Genomic DNA, 18098 nt, shown 5'->3' with positions numbered 1-18098 from the left:
CAGATGAGGAATTTTGTGACAGCTTTCAAACAAAGAGCATGGGGAATGAGTTCAGGGTAATGCTGGTTAGTGCTAAAATGCTCAAATGTTTCACGCTGGAGGTGTTCTTCCTCTTATACTGCATCAGAAGTCACAGGTCGACAAAACTCCAATCCTGAATTTGTACTTTACATAAATCCACGGAATAGCTTCAACTACAGGTGTGATAGTGGCAAGAGTCAGCATACACCTCTGTGCCATTGTTGTATTGAACAAAATGCTACCTTGAGGAATTGGTACATAGCTCCAATTCCAACGACTAACACCATGTTGCCTGGAGAGAGAATCATCAGCAACTCTGTCGAGACTACAGTTGCCCGGATTACTAGGCAGTCTGTTTACCCAATTACCACTGTATCAAAAATGTTAATGTGTTGCGTATTGTCAAGGAAATCGCAGGCAAATGACCAATCTTGTCATTTCGTCCAAAAATCTAAATGGCAGCCTTGCCATTCCTTTGTTTTTCTGGACTTTATGCGGCTTTACTTGGCAGCTGCAGCAGTCTTTGGGGGGTAGAGCAGAAAGGCCATGCCGAGACAGCAACATGCACTGCTAATGAGCGACAACCTTCCCGAGTGGTTTTACCAGCCGTTCAACACAAGGCCCAGTGGGAATTCACTCATTTACCAAAGAACTCACTATCATACATTCAATTAAATCATTACACAGTCTCGATTAACACCCAGTGAGTTTAAATCAGTCAACAAACTTTTGCTTATCCTTTTAAAAAAGTATTTTGCTCCACGGGGAGCTAAAACTTTTATTATTGGTAATCTGTTTGCTTATTTTCCCTCCAGGGAACATCTTGCTGTAATATTACATAATCTTATTCAAGATGGAAGAAAATGAGGCTGTTTACCTGTTTGCACATATTTTACACACAATTGAGTCGCAAGGACTGTAGCGATAAAGCCTAATGCCATTCCATGAGCGCAGTCGAGTTCTAATCCTCAATTACCGCTGTGTATTGTTCCACTGCCACGTTTCCTGTCCTATATAAAATCCAATATGGGGAGATTTTCACAAGTCAAGTGTGTTGTTTAAGAAATTAGATTAGTTTTTGAACCCGTGGCAAATTCCTTCGTTGTACCTGTCAAAAGTGACGGCTCCCCGTTGGCCCTTATCAAATTCAGCAAATTCATTTTCTCTCCAGGTACGACGACTTGTGCTGCTGGAGGTTATTATTCTGTTTGTTTGTCAGTTTGGGATTTATATGCATCCAGTCGGGAGATTTTTTTTCAGCGTTTGCTGCCACCTGTTTCTTCATTACTTATCTTACTCGTACTTTTAGTTATTGGAAACTGTCGATCCACAAGATGAACCCTAAATCTCATCAAATACATCAGGGTCCTCACAATCGATGGAGAAATTTAGGGTTTGAAAAGTGGAGGCCCATATTTTAGAGTGTTTTTTTTTTTTTTTCTTTGTCGACAGCGCAGACCGCCTCAGGCTTCGACTGTTCCAATTGTCACAACTCATTCTTCGCGAGGTATTAAATGAATATGAGAAAGCAAAGGGTGTGAGCTAAATGCCAGGCTTCGTCACTGTGGTGGGAAGGCTTCGCTGGCAGCATCGCAGACGGACAATGTTTGCTCATTGTCTGCCTCATTAAACCAAACCGCCTGGCGCCTTCAAATGGCCACCAAAGTTGAGAAAGAAGTAGAAAAAGGTCAGGATGTGCACAGGAATCAAATTAGAAATGGAAAATAAAACAGTGCTGTTAATGCCGCCATGTCAGGTTATTGATTTAACTAATTGAAATGGCACAGAAAGGGAGGAATCTGCCTACAATAGGATCCAATGTGCAGCACAATGTTCCCTCGGGGCCAGGCTAGTGTGCCACAGCATTCCCAAGTGTGGTTTTATTGTTCATTTGTCAGCAGCCAGAAAGCTCTTTTTATTGTGACAACTACAAAAAAAATAATACAGCAATTAGAAAGTCAACGTCGAGTAATACAATTAGCGCCTACTACTTATTTAGGAATGATCATGGTAAATGGTAAATGGTGTTATACTTATATAGCGCTTTTCCACCTTTCAAAAAGCGCTTTACACTATCTCGCCATCAATAAAGTCTGTTTCAAGACCAATTCATAAAAAAGATGGCACTTAACATTCACTCCCAGCCATTTTCACCGGTGCAACCCCTTTAGCTACCGGCCATTTTACTGGATTTTGACTCATTTTGCAAGGCCCACAGAACATTCTGTTCTATTGCTATATAGACATGGAACCCACCAAAAGAAAGATTAGACTCTCTTCTTTCAGCAGGAAAACAATGTTGATTCATATCTTTTTCCATTCTTTAGAAATCAGCATTAGAAAATAGGTTAGTTTGAGCAATTTTCCAATTTCTGATGAAAAAACAGAGAAATTGAGCTTTTGGTGAAAGCATACATTTCAAACATAACTTTGACTTGAATACAGCCATTTTTTGCTTTAGTTACATCCCAAGCATCTGAATAATGTTTTCCTTTTATAAAATAACATAAACAACAAGAAAAATAGAGCTTTTGATAGCTGAAGCTGTTGTGGCCATGACAGCCGGGTAAACTTTTCCCTCATCGCTGCCTGTCTCATAAAGATGGATTTTTTGAGTCTCTGCGGGGTCTGCTCGGCGAGCAGCACGGGCTCAACGGCATCGTCCGCTGCACTGGTGGTCCCGGTCGTTCTGCTCGGTCGTCCAGCGCGTGGCATCCCAGGCGTCCTCTAGGTTGTTCTCCATTCGGTCGTCTTCCACCGGCGGCCCGGCCATGCGGCCCGGCCGTGCAGCCCGGCCGTGCGGCCCAGCCGTGCGGCCCGGCCGTTCATTGCCATTGAATCGGGTCGCGGGTCTTACCAAATGCGCTACTGCCATCCAGTGGCCACCTTTATTGCTTTAAAATGGATTTTCAGCTTTGTGCTTTGGAGCTAAATTGAATCAGAACCCAGAGATGTCTCTTGTAAAAAAAATAAAAATAAATAAATAAATAATAACGTAAAAGACGTATAAATACGTCTTCGGGACACTGAAACAAGTAAAAATAGTATTTATACGTTTATGGGAGCAAATGAATTAAAAATCTGAGTGAGCTTGGTGAAAGGTAGTCCCAAAGTGCCTATTTCATTGCACAGATCACTATTCATATTTCCTCAGAGCAACAATGTCTCAACCTTCCTCTAACCAAACCAGTATTACTAACATACAGGCCAATGTTAAAGGGAATGGCAAGAATGCTGCTGATTTGCATGAAGCTAAGGTGTTCACACCCATCACTGATGCATCACACCCTCTTTTCAAAGGGTACCCATGCACCTGTGTACAAATCCAACCAAAACCTGGTATGGGACACCAATTCTCTTGGTGCAGAATTGCATTGATTGAAATGTAGATTGTGTACAGAAATACTATCCAATGTGTCCCATTTTGTAAGATTCAATTATTTTGCCTGGCACGACCAGACTGTTCTCCCTGTATTTTTCAAACACTGTGAGAATAGTCTGGGACCCAGTCCATTAACGGCCTCTCGATCCAGTACGAAATGATCCGTCCAATCAGATTTGTTTATTTACGTGACGTGTTGTTAACAAGCAACGTCACTCTTCCGCGTCGGAAGTCGTCTCCACAACAACACAGATGATGAACAGGAGAGCCGAGAATATGTTCCAATCCACGGTAAAATCAGTTTTAAATTAACAAAAACACATAGACACAAGTCATTGACAACAGGCTGTCTCGCGCTAGCCATGTTAAATAAACTCCATTCTCCGCTCGCGCCGCACAAGTTGTCGCTTTACCAACGTCACGTCTACCCGTCGCTGATTGGTCAACTCCGCTGTCTGTTTGCTGTGGCTTGCTCCGCCCTGGAAATTTGATCCGCTCATTGGTCGCCAGACTCTATAGCTGGAACAGCGGAGAGTCTGGTGTACCAGGCTATCAATTATTTATGTACTGTAAAAGCAACAAACAACATGAAAATATTGTAACTTTTATTTGAAATACAAGAAAAAGTCATTTTTTGACCCATGTTTAGACCTCAAGGACTATTTATGACTTCATCAAATTAGAAGGAGATCCAAATCAACCTGAACTGCAAACAACAATGAATCCAATGATCGTGCGAGTTAACGCAGTGGTTCGAAATAAAAACAAAACAATATTATGTATGATTGTATTGATTTCATTTTTCCTACACTTATACAGTATATTAGTCGATTTTTTTTTTAAACCCAGACAATAGCACGTTATTTAATTACCTGACATGTTTCGGCAAACACTTCCCCCTTCGTCAGAGGGTCCCTGTTGTTGGTGTGACCCGTCCTTGCCTGCCGAGTGGAAGCGTCGTGGTGCGCGGGTTCGCGTCCCGGCCACTTCAGAGGTGGGAACGGAACGTGGGGCGGCGCTGACACACCGGTTACAATGGTGCCGTGACCCGGATCGGCAGCGAAGGTTTCGGGGGGTTAGTGTAACGGGTACACGCAGGTCCGTCGTGGAGCGTGGAAACCTCCCTGCCGATTCCTTCATGTAAGGACGCTAACGGCTACGCCGTTGGCTCGAGCTTTATTGGCGCAGTGGTAACTGTCCTTGCCTGCCGAGTGGAAGCGTCGTGGTGCACGGGTCGCGTCCCGGCCAGTTCAGAGGTGGGAACGGAACGCGGGGCGGCGCTGACACACCTGTTACATATGTACGCCCCCTCGTCCTTGTTGATGGTCCTCGGGCCCCGCTTGCGGATCTCAATGGCCTGCCTGATCCAGCGCTGATGTTTGTTTTCTTCGGTGTGGATGACTCCGGCCTTTTCCCAGTTCATGATATTATTTTCCCTTTTGCAGTGATCGGTGGTGGCTGATTTGTGATGTTCTTGTTGTGCTTGTTCTTTTATTGCCCTTGTTTGTCTCATTGCTGTCTCCTTTTTACATTCTTTCTTGTGTTGTTTTTCTTGTAATAAAACTCCTCCTTGTCTCCCCAAAGTATGATTTATTGCATGATTTGCATAGAATTTCATATATGGAGTTACATTTGTTTTCTGGGTGGATTTTGTCCTTTGGATGGGCGAAGAAAACAAACATAAGCGCTGGATCAGGGAGGGAGGCCATTGAGATACGCAAGGGGGGCCCGAGGACCATTAACAGGGACGAGGGGGCGTATATGCTCCCTACGACCTGGACCAGCATCCTGGAAGAGTGAATGGTCAGCAGAGGGCGTAACTCTCCTGTCAATCTGACAGGTGAGTCACGCCCTCATCCATCACCTGATAAGGACGCGTCACACCAACACCAGGGACCCTCTGACGAAGGGGAACTGTTCGCCGAAACATGTCAAATAATTAAATCACCTACTATTGTCTGGGATAAAAGAAAAAAAAAAAGACTAATATTATGTATGGCTGTGCTGCTATAATAAAAGTGTCTTTGTCCATATGGTAGTATATTGTTATTGTTTTATTGCATTACTTGCTTGTAGAGGGCAAAGGCATCCTTGCTTCTGTGCTTTTCTTTTGGGATAAAACTAGTATTCATGCTCATTCAATCTGACATGGTGAGCATTTGGGTATACAATTCTCAGTTTCACTCCATTCATGCGTGAGAAACGGCTGCCTGGCAGTATTGGTCACTTCACTCCCACTTTTAAAGTCCAGACTCCAGGAAACAATTGAAATCTGAACTAAAGCTTCAATTAGTACTGACCCTGTCAGAATGAGACATTTTCTGACAGAATCCAAAAGTTTTTGATCTATTTGATCTTGATGTCATTGCTTTTATGATCTTACTAATAATATCCTGCCTGACCCCCTGGGATTCCTGTGTCCTTCCATCCCAGTGCTCTTTCCAAGCATGCAGCGCTTTTAATTAAACAGCAGTCTGCTCACAGTGAACTTTTTACGCCCTGGATGTCACAAGAGGAACTTACTCCGGTCTCTGAAATGATTTTATTGGATGCATGCAAACTCAGGAGTGCAGACATCAATACGGAACTATATCTGCCATAAGGATAAGCCATTAGTCAATACTTCGCCCTTCATATGCCAAAGGCTCTGGTCGGATCTAATTACCCGCTACTGTATGCAGCAGAGCTTCACTGCCGAGCGACTGGAAGTCCTGCGGGAGCTGGTTAGGATCACAATTTCCTCGGAGTTTGAAAGTTCGCAAAAGCGTGCATCAATCACCATTGTCTTCCATTTAATGCTGACAGCTAAATGAATGCGCTCATAATAGTTGCATATTCAGTTCCACTGTCTTCGTTGATGGATGTCAAGACGTTAGTAGAAAAAAAAAAAAAAAATCTCCACTTATATCGACAGTCATGAAAAATGTACGAACAAGTTCATTGGTCAGATGGGATCAAACAGGAGACAACTCCATTGAGATTGAAGGGCCCATCCATCCATCCATCCATCCATCCATCCATCCATTATCTTCCGCTTGTTCCGGGGTCGGGTCGCGGGGGCAGCAGCTTTAACAGGGAAGCCCAGACTTCCCTCTCCCCAGCCACTTCAACCAGCTCCTCCGGCGGGATCCCAAGGCGTTCCCAGGCCAGCCGAGAGACATAGTCTCTCCAGCGTGTCCTGGGTCGTCCCCGGGGCCTCCCGCCGGTGGGACATGCCCGGAACACCTCTCCAGGGAGGCGTCCGGGAGGCATCCGAACCAGATGCCCGAGCCACCTCAGCTGGCTCCTCTCTACGCGGAGGAGTAGCGGCTCGACGCCGAGTCCCTCCCGGATGACCGAGCTTCTCACCCTATCTCTAAGGGAGAGCCCGGACACCCTGCGGAGGAAACTCATTTCGGCCGCTTGTATCCGGGATCTTGTTCTTTCGGTCACGACCCAAAGCTCGTGACCATAGGTGAGGGTAGGAACGTAGATCGACTGGTAAATCGAGAGCTTTGCCTTTCGGCTCAGCTCCTTCTTCACCATTACTGCAGACGCCGCACCGATTCGCCTGTCGATCTCCCGCTCCCTCCTACCGTCACTCGTGAACAAGACCCCAAGATACTTGAACTCCTCCACTTGGGGCAGGATCTCATCCCCGACCCGGAGAGGGCACTCCACCCTTTTCCGACTGAGGACCATGGTCTCGGATTTGGAGGTGCTGATCTTCATCCCAACCGCTTCACACTCAGCTGCGAACCGCTCCAGTGAGAGTTGGAGGTCACGGCTTGATGAAGCCAACAGCACTAAATCATCTGCAAAAAGCAGAGATTCAATGCTGAGGTCACCAAACCGGACCCCCTCAACGCTTCGGCTGCGCCTAGAAATTCTGTCCATAAAAGTTATGAACAAAATCGGTGACAAAGGGCAGCCTTGGCGGAGTCCAACCCTCACTGGGAACGAATTCGACTTACTGCCGGCAATGCGGACCAGATCCTGACACCGGTCGTACAGGGACCGAACAGCCCTTACCAAGGGGCTCGGTACCCCGTACTCCCGGAGCACCCTCCACAGGATTCCCCTAGGCACACGGTCGAACGCCTTCTCCAAATCCACAAAACACATGTAGACTGGTTGGGCGAACTCCCATGCACCCTCGAGGACCCTGCTGAGGGTGTAGAGCTGGTCCACTGTTCCACGGCCGGGACGAAAACCACACTGCTCCTCCTGAATCCGAGATTCGACTTCCCGACGGACCCTCCTCTCCAGCACCCCTGAATAGACTTTACCGGGGAGGCTGAGGAGTGTGATTCCTCTATAATTGGAACACACCCTCCGGTCCCCCTTTTTAAAAAGGGGGACCACCACCCCGGTCTGCCAATCCAGAGGCACTGTCCCCGATGTCCACGCGATGTTGTAGAGGCGTGTCAGCCATGACAGCCCTACAACATCCAGAGCCTTTAGGAACTCCGGGCGGATCTCATCCACCCCCGGGGCCTTGCCACCGAGGAGCTTACCAACCGCCTCAGTGACTTCAACCCCAGAGATCGAAGAGCCCACCTCAGAGTCCCCAGACTCTGCTTCCTCAAAGGAAGGCGTGTCGGTGGAATTGAGGAGGGCTTCGAAGTATTCTCTCCACCGACTCACGACGTCCCGAGTCGAGGTCAGCAGTACACCATCTTCACTATACACAGTGTTAATAGTGCACTGCTTTCCTCTCCTCAGACGCCGGATGGTGGACCAGAATTTCCTCGAAGCCATCCGGAAGTCGTTTTCCATGGCCTCACCGAACTCCTCCCATGTCCGAGTTTTTGCCTCGGCGACTGCCGAGGCCGCAGTCCGCTTGGCCAGCCGGTACCTGTCAGCTGCCTCCGGAGTCCCACAGGCCAAAAAGGCCCGATAGGCCTCCTTCTTCAGCTTGACGGCATCCCTTACCGCTGGTGTCCACCAGCGGGTTCGGGGATTGCCGCCTCGACAGGCACCAACCACCTTACGGCCACAGCTCTGATCGGCCGCCTCAACAATGGAGGTGCGGAACATGGCCCACTCGGACTCAATGTCCCCCACCTCCCCCGGGACAAGGGAGAAGTTCTGCCGGAGGTGGGTGTTGAAACTCTTTCTGACAGGGGATTCTGCCAGACGTTCCCAGCAGACCCTCACAATACGTTTGGGCCTGCCAGGTCTGGCCAGCATCTTCCCCCGCCATCGGAGCCAACACACCACCAGGTGGTGATCGGTTGACAGCTCCGCCCCTCTCTTCACCCGAGTGTCCAAAACATGCGGCCGCAAGTCCGATGACACGATTACGAAGTCGATCATCGAACTGTGGCCTAGGGTGTCCTGGTGCCAAGTGCACATATGGACACCCCTATGTTTGAACATGGTGTTCGTTATAGACAAACCGTGACGAGCACAGAAGTCCAATAACATAACACCACTCGGGTTCTGATCGGGGGGGCCGTTCCTCCCAATCACGCCCCTCCAGGTCTCACTGTCATTGCCCACGTGAGCGTTGAAGTCCCCCAGTAGAACGAGGGAGTCCCCAGAGGGGGCGCTCTCTAGCACACCCTCCAAGGACTCCAAAAAGGGTGGGTATTCTGAGCTGCTGTTCGGTGCATAAGCACAAACAACAGTTAGAACCCGTCCCCCCACCCGAAGGCGGAGGGAGGCTACCCTCTCGTCTACCGGGGTAAACCCCAACGTACAGGCGCCAAGCCGGGGGGCAATAAGTATGCCCACACCTGCCCGGCGCCTCTCACCATGGGCAACTCCAGAGTGGAAGAGAGTCCAACCCCTCTCGAGAGGATTGGTACCAGAACCCAAGCTGTGTGTGGAGGAGAGTCCGACTATATCTAGTCGGAACTTCTCTGCCTCAAACACCAGCTCAGGCTCCTTCCCTGCCAGAGAGGTGACATTCCATGTCCCAAGAGTTAGCTTCAGCAGCTGGGGGTCGGACCGCCAAGGCCCCCGCCTTTGGCTGCCGCCCAACTCCCTACGCACCCGACCCCTTTGGCCCCTCCCACAGGTGGTGAGCCCATGGGAAGGGGAACCCACGTTGCCTTTTCGGGCTGAGCCCGGCCGGGCCCCATGGGGACAGGCCCGGCCACCAGACGCTTGCCTTCGAGCCCCACCTCCAGGCCTGGCTCCAGAGGGGGGCCCCGGTAACCCGCGTCCGGGCAAGGGAAACTGGGGTTCAATAATCTTGCTCATCATAAGGGGTCTTTTTGAGCCATACTTTGTCTGGCCTCTCACCTAGGACCTGTTTGCCATGGGTGACCCTACCAGGGGCTTAAAGCCCCAGACAACATAGCTCCTAGGATCATTGAGACACGCAAACCCCTCCACCACGATAAGGTGATGACTCATGGGGGGATTGAAGGGCCCACTTACATTGAAATAATTTTTACTATCCTAGCCTAACTACCTCAAAGTCTTATTGGTTTGGCTAGTCTTGTGCTATAAATCGGATTTTAATTATGTTGTTGTTTTTTGCCAAAAAGCTAGCAATCAATTATTCACTCAATTATTTCATGAGAAAGAATTGGTTTCATTGTGATTAGTTATTTTTGCAACTTTATTCAATGAGCCAGTTAAGATTAAATGAATCACAAAAAGGGGACTTGCCCTAAAGCCGTGTTGTATCATTAAGTGAGGGAACACACAAGCATACAAAGCATGACTAGTAGCTACGGATGCATTCCAACAAAATTTATTGTTGTTTTTTTTCAGAAGAGCTCATATTAATAGTAGTATTGGGTTGTGTCATAGGTTTAGTGTAGACAATATTATCTACACCAGGGGTGCTTATTACAACGATTGTGATCTACCAGTCGGTCACAACGCTAGTGTGTACATAGTTAATTCTGTTGTTTGAGCAAGATATGTGGTTATGCAATACCCCCACCCTCCCACCCCCGGTTGTCTTCTTAAACAGTAGTTGGAGCAAAACCAACGACAACCCATAATCTACACCCTTGATGCTTACTATCATACACAGTACCGTATTTTTCGAACTATAAGTCTCACCTAAGTATAAGTCGCACAAGCCCAAAAATGCACATTGAAGAGGAAAAAAAGACATATAAGTCGCACCGGAGTATGTTACATTTTTGGGGGAAATTTACTTGATAAAATCCAACACATAGAACAGAAATGTCATCTTGAAAGGCAATTTAAAATAAAAATACAATAGGGAACAACATGCTGAATAAGTGTACAGTAAGATAATGCTACATGATGCATGAACAACGAAACGCGAACGTGGCCGGTATGTTAACGTAACATTGCCATTAAAAGTTATTCAGATAACTATAGCATAAAGAACATACTAACAAGTTTACCAAACCATCAGTGTCACTCCAAAACACCAAAATAACATGTTAAATGATATCATAATGTGTTAAAAATTTCATACATAAGTCGCTCCAGAATATAAGTCGCAACTCCAGCCAAACTATGAAAAAAACTGCGACATATAGTCCGAAAAATACGGTATATTGTATATGAGCAAGCTTAATATAAAAGTTATTATAAATTAAGACATTTACAGCACAGTAAAAAAGTTATGTCATGCTATATTAGCATGGCTGAATTATAATGTTACTGTTCAATTAAAATCATGCATGTCTAATATTTTGTTGTGATAGTTTATGTCATACAAAAAAAAAAAAAAAAAAACTTTGAAGATGTCGTTGCTTTTCAAGGGACAACGACGTTTCAATTATTTGAATCTGCGTTTTGGCAAACAATTAGGCGGTACTTTTCCAAGTTATACAACCATTACAGAACAAATGGGGGCACTTTTAAGTAATTGCATAGAAATGATATTGTTTTCCTGAATTGCAGGTTAAGAGAAAGTGCAATCCGTTTCATAGTAGCAAGACAAGAAAAGACAAATGAAAGCTTAGGTGGAAAAAAAAAAAAGTTTCATAAACAATAATTATTATACTATTGTTTGTCGTTAAATAGGAATTACAAATCCACCTTTTCATACAAAAAATCAGATTTTTGAAGCTTGAAAATTCAAGCCTAAGGGAAAACGAGAGATCAATGAGAATTGCCCTGAATTCACAGGCTCCTGATTCACTACCTCACCGCAGGTCATCCATTGTACGCCATGTGAAACCTTAAGTAACATATTCTAATATATGTACCTACCTATAGGGAGCCTCGTCCAGCTTGGTGGTCAAATTTGCAGACACCGACAAGGAGCGGACCCTGCGTCGAATGCACCAGATGGCGGGTCAGCTCGGCATCTTCAGTCCCATGACCATCCAGTTTGGGGCCTATGGTGCCTACTCTCACGCTGTAAGTCTCAGCCCGGCGGGGGAGGAGACGGTGAGCTTAAAAACAGAAAACAAAACGCTTGTCATTGAATGTTTGACCTCACTTCTTTTCCACTAGGAATGTGATGATGTCCACTTGTAATACACTCACTGGCCACAACATTGGGTACACCTGCATAGTCTAATATTTTACAAGATACCAAATGCTTACAATATACTGTATTATTGTCATTGTGATTTTCAGTGCTAGAGAATTGCGCTGTAAAAAAAACATCTCTATTTATTTTGGCCCAGTAATGTCGCTACATTAGGTTAAAAAAAAAACAACAACAACAAAGACTGGACAAACTGCAATTAATAAATTCCGCGAAAATATCATTTGATGGTTTTGAGCAAAACCAGCAGATATATAGATATTTCTAGAGTTTTTCGAAAATGACTTTTTAACTAATAACCGATATCCCGATATTGTCAAACTCCAAAAATCCGATACCTATGTCAAACCAATGCTGATATACGCGGCCGTGGACTTAATATATGATGGCTAATTGTATTGTAATTAGTGCTGTCAAATTTATCGCGTCAACGGGTGGTAATTATTTTTTTTAAATTATAATCACGTTTAAATATTTGACGCATTTAACGCATGCGCCAAATGACCCGCTCATGCATTGCTTCAAACAGTACAATGACACTGTTTTTTGCAAATTGAGAGCTAAGAGGCAGAGAAAGGCGAGTGGACACAGGCGTTCATTGGACCGCGCCGTTTATTGGCATAAGCTTTGTCAACTCCTTCACAACAAACATAAGTATCATTTAGTGAAAGCACAACAAAAATAATATCTCTCTCAAAAAAAAACATGTTCACAAAAAGAAAAGCTAGCATTCCCAATCAAAATAGCTATGTAAAATACACATACAACTTACTCAGACTTTGGTCAAACTCTATTCAAACATTTCTTTTAGCTCAACAAATACACTGGATGGCAATATTTAGTCACAATATGCAAACTATCAGAGGTCTCGTATGTTTTGAAGCCAGCACTCAAATGACCCAGAAGTACAATGGATGGGAACTACGGCGTCAGTCGAGGGACAAAACCCACTTATTGGCTTGATTTCTAAGTTCGCCATTGACACCTTGTGGTGTATTTCAATCACTACCTTAATTATTTAAAGACACTGTGGAAGAATGGCAAGGAGCCCATGTGACGTCACCGATCGGTGACCTCAGCAATGGCGAGCTACTAGTCTGTTTTTTGATTAAAAATATTTCAAATTTTATTAAAACAAAAACATTTAGAGGGGTTTTAATATGAAATTACTATAACTTGTAATAACATATATCTTAGTACTTACATATCCAACTATGTATAGTATGTTGAATGTATATGTCTTGTGTCTAACCCTAACCCAACAATAATTTACAGAAAAATATGGCATATTTTAGAGATGGTTTGAATTGCAATTAATTACAATAATTATTTTTTTAAGCTGTGATTAACTCGATTAAAAATTTTAATCGTTTGACAGTCCTAATGGTAATGTAGTGCATGTATTAAATTGTATGTTTTAAATTGTATCGTATGTATGTATTGTAAAACTAGTAACAAAAAAATGTCGATATTATCCGAGATCATTTTAAAATGCTTTTATCGGCCGACGGACAACTCTAAACATTTCGATCTAGGGCTATATTTGATTATTTCTCAAATTAATTGCCTGGTCAACTGAGGGAGTCAAAAAAATAGAAATATTAATGAACACAAAATGTGTGAGTAAAGTGTTTGTTTTTTGTTTTTATATTTAAAATGTACTGAATTCTACTTTGATCAGTGATGTTAATCTTACTTTTAAAAAGTAATGAATTACAGTACCAAATTACTTCTCCCAAAACGTAATTGCGTTAGTAACTCAGTTACCTGAATGTAATAGTAATTAGTTTCTTGGCAAAGTAATTAGTGTTACCTTTCATGTTTTTTTGTGTATGAATTCCCCCCCAAAAAAAGAAAAATTAATGTTGTGAATTAAGCATTTAAGTTGTTAAAATTGCTCCCGTTATTGTATTAGTTCCCGTCTATCTACTTTCAACATGTGAAAGTTTTAAAACTGTTTCATAATTAAAAGATAGATTCAAGTCAAAATGTTGCTGATTTAGGAGTATTTTAGATAAAATGTTACTTAGGTTCTATACAGCGGAGCCTTCCTGAGAAGTCTACTGGTTTAAGATGGCGGCTCTTTACTAACGCCGGCAAGTTTATCATTTTGCATCTAGTTCTCTATCCATGTGCTAATGCCACTGTGTTTGTCATTTCGCATCTAGTTCGAAATACATGTAAAATCTACCGTAGCATCATGTGAGCGTAGTTTGTAGGCTATCGGCTACAGTCAGGTATTATTGGAGTCACCTAGCATCGTGTTTGCAACGGCGTCACAACTCCTTTCCCTCCTCCCCACTCCCGGTCTGCTTTCTCGTCTCTGTGAGTCCTTCAACCAATGTAGTTAGTAGTAATGCATAGTAACGCACACCTTTACATTCTCAGTACCGTTAACTGCGTTGCCAAGATGAGAAAAGTAATTAATTAGATTACTCACTACTGAAAAAAATAACCCCCTAAGTAATGCTTTTATATTCTAGCGCCTTTATTAACAACATTGGCTTTGATACAACTCTTGTACATGGATCCTTAGTTTAACAACTGAGGTAGTAAAAAAATGTATTAATAAACACAAAATGTGCAAGTTAAGTGTTTGTTTTTTATTTTTATATTTAAAAATGTATGGAATTCTGGTTTGGTACAACTCTTGCACAGGGGGTCCTCAGTTTACGCGAGTAATTATATATAAATTCGCTAGGTTATGAACGGTAAATAATAACTGGTTTGCACAGTGGTGTACGAATATGTTGTCACCGGGCACTAGAACGCCGTTTCAGTTCCAACATTACTTCCTGCTTTCATGTAATTGTTGTATGTCACAAATAATGCGGGCAGACTGATGGTGTGGACCCAAATGCAGGGAAACGAAAAATGCAGCAAGGCAGGTGGCGGTGAACTCAAAAAACGTTTTAATAATCATTAACATAAACAAAAAGTACAACCAAAAGGACTGGGGATCAAAAAGGCAATGTTCAAACAAAACTTACTTAATCGGAGGGACTGGTACATGAGGGCTTGTACAGGACTTGACATGGACTCCGACAATGACGCAACAAGGAGTGAAAAGAAACTGGGATCTTATATACACACAGAGACAAGGGATAACGAGACAACGAGGAAAAGATGGGTGACACAGAAGGATGCAGTTTGGTGATATACTAGGAGCAGGCACAACAGTTGAAATCAATGGGCAATCACAGGAACACACTAGGAGGGAACCAACACAAAACCTAACAGTTCTACATATATTCATGACCTTTATTTTTCCATTGCTTTCCCTTAGAAATGAATTTGTAGGCATTAATGTAGATTTTGGCTTTTCCAATATATGTACAAATGTGAGTAACACCGCCAACATGGAACGAAAATCTGTCGTAAACAGAGGACCCCCATTAGACTATGTAAGTGTACCTCAATTTTTGGCAGGTGAAACAGTAATACAGCATTTATGAGAATGATATGCCACTTCTTGATATTGTGTCTTTTTTACCTGGTTCTTTGACACAATGTTTTTGTTTTTTTATTGTATTTATAAGCATTGCTGTGTTGTGTTCTTCAATACGTCCCAGTCATGTAACTTGTTTTAGGACTACTTTTTAAAATTTAATCCGCCAACACATTTTACTCATCCACTCTCCACTCATGACTTTAAGTACATGTCATTAGAACCAACATCGGTCTCACCCACAACTCTCGCCAGATCCCCCACCCTCCCCCTAGCACCACCGTTTCATATTCACACATGAAAGTCACAGCCCGAGTTAGAAGTCTGAGATTTTGCACTCACTCGGTAGCTAACAACTCATCTTGACAGGTGAGAATCGCCCACTCACGCATTCAAAATCCCTCCACTCCATCTACCCTCCCTCATTCAAGCACATGCAGTGTCTATAGATGCATATTGGATCATCAGCACGTAGTCGTGATCACGAGGCATTACAATGACCCCTAAAGTGTGTTATGGACTGGTAACTGGAAAGTGACGCTTGAGGGCTGATACGATCCAAGAACAGTGCGTGGGCCAAGTAAACAGAGATGTGAGAGTAAAATTGTTCCGCTCCCACGGCTATTTCACCCTTCTCTCCGTCCTTCCCCTCCCCCGCCCGCTGATCTCTAATCCGACAGCAGATGATGCAACAGCAAGCAGCCCTGATGGCAGCAACACAAGGGTCCTACCTGAACCCCATGGCAGCCATCGCTGCCGCGCAAATGCAGCAAATGGCAGCATTCAATGTCAACGGCCTGGTAGCGACACCGATGACACCATCCTCAGGTATGGTGTGGATTTGTCTTTCATTTCAATGCATCCTTAGGCAATTTATATATTTCGATTTATAAGATGAGATTCACCTCTTTGTGAACGGCTGTGTGGGCAAATAATCCAACAGTTTAAGAAAAATGTTTCTAAACGTATGATCGCAAGGGATTTCACTGTCTATAGTCCATAATATAATTTGTGCAGAAGCATCAAGGTTTTACACAAACATTAACTGCCATGACCTTCAAACCCGCAGGCAGGGCAGTTTTTATATTTCGACAAAAAAATGACTCCCGTATTTTTCAGACTACAAGTTGCACCTGAGTATAAGTCGCACCAGCAACCCCCCCCCCCAAAAAAAAAAAACAAAAAAACAAATATAAGTCGCACTGGAGTATAAGTCGCATTTTTGGGCGAAATTTACTTGATAAAATCCAACACATAGAGCAGATATGTCATCTTGAAGTGCAATTTAAGATAAAAATTAGGGTTGTTCCGATCATGTTTTTTTGCTCCCGATCCGATCCCGATCATTTTAGTTTGAGTATCTGCCGATCCCGATATTTCCCGATCCGATTGCTTTTTTTTTTTTTTTTGCTCCCGATTCAATTCCAATCATTCCCAATAATTTTTTCCGATCATATACATTTTGGCAATGCATTAAGAAAAAAATGAATAAAACTCGGACGAATATATACATTCAACATACAGTACATAAGTGCTGTATTTGTTTATTATGACAATAAATCCTCAAGATGTCATTTACATTAACATTCTTTCTGTGAGAGGGATCCATGGATAGAAAGATTTGTAATTCTTAAAGGATAAATGTGATTTTGTATATTGTGACTAAATACTGCCATCTAGTGTATTTGTTGAGCTTTCAGTAAATGATACTGTAGCCATTTAACTGTTCTGCCCAAATGCATGATGGGAAGTGCAACCATGACTCTGCGTAGTGGCACCAATTGATATATCTTCTCTGCGTTGGGAAATAACATAGGGTGTTAAGAAAAAGATCAACTACTACCTTTCTTCCCCACATTACTTCCCACGATATTTCTAATTGTTGAGAGAGGGATTGTAAGGCTTTGGCCAATTAAAAAAAAGGCTCCAAAGGCAGTCAAAATTCTCTCTACTCATTTTACGCTGCGTTTTAGCTCTATATATAGGTAAAATGGTGCCACTATAGATTGAACGCGACAATGCGTGAGTGGGTCGTGCAGCGCATGCGCTAATTTAGTTAAATATTTTAACGTGATTAATTTTTAAAAAATTAATTACCACCTTTAACGCATTAAATACAATTAGAAAACAATTTAATAACATTTTATTTATTTTTTTAAAAAAGGCATGTCCGATATTTTTTTGCCGATTCCGATACTTTCACAATGACGTGATCGGACCCGATCGATCGGCATCCAGATCGATCAGGACATCTTTAATAAAAATACAATGGAGAACAACATGCTGAATAAGTGTACAGTATGATGTTACATGATGCATGAACAACGAAATGCGAATGTACTGTCCTCACCAGGACGCTACGGCTCAGTCTTGGCTATACAGTGAGCTAAACTCCCAAATGACGATGCTGGACGTCTGTATAATTCGCCGAATCAATTTTGTCCTCAATTCCAAACAGGTTCGCATCAACGTGAATAAAGGATAATTAGGTGCGATGACAGCAATGACACAAACGGTTAGCATGCGTTCGCTAGCATTAGCACATCATTCAAACAACCACACAACAAACACACAACTGGCTCTAAGTGTCTGATCGCGGGTGGAAAACACACAATAGAAAAGATGATACACAGAGATACACAGCCTCTGTAGAGATATTTTACAACCATAAACAATGAACGTAGGTTTGCAGCCGTGTTTCTCTCTCGCTAACTCAGAGCTGCGTAGCTGTCAGTCTTCTTCTAGCGTGTGAGAGCTCTTCTTCACGGACACAAGTGCGAGTGCGCCCCCACATGGGCGTGAAAGCGCCACAAACTAAAAGCATGCAT

The 18098-nt window shown here is 43.5% G+C and overlaps 1 protein-coding gene across 10 annotated transcripts in view; it reads left to right on the top strand.

Moving 5' to 3' along the window:
- celf6 (CUGBP Elav-like family member 6) overlaps positions 1-18098 on the top strand; it is a 380567-nt gene that overhangs the window by 295873 nt on the left and 66596 nt on the right. For 4 of the 10 annotated variants that reach the window (XM_057833538.1, XM_057833497.1, XM_057833532.1 and 1 more), the window contains exons 6-7: positions 11546-11719; positions 15951-16098. In XM_057833538.1, coding sequence (XP_057689521.1) covers positions 11546-11719; positions 15951-16098 — 322 coding nt within the window. The remainder of the gene's footprint in view (positions 1-11545; positions 11720-15950; positions 16099-18098) is intronic. The other 6 variants (XM_057833527.1, XM_057833555.1, XM_057833517.1 and 3 more) reach the window with 3 other exon arrangements.

The sequence above is a fragment of the Corythoichthys intestinalis genome, chromosome 1 (genome assembly GCF_030265065.1).
Source record: "Corythoichthys intestinalis isolate RoL2023-P3 chromosome 1, ASM3026506v1, whole genome shotgun sequence".
NCBI classification, from domain to species: domain Eukaryota; kingdom Metazoa; phylum Chordata; class Actinopteri; order Syngnathiformes; family Syngnathidae; genus Corythoichthys; species Corythoichthys intestinalis.
This window is presented reverse-complemented; position numbering and strand designations above follow the sequence as displayed.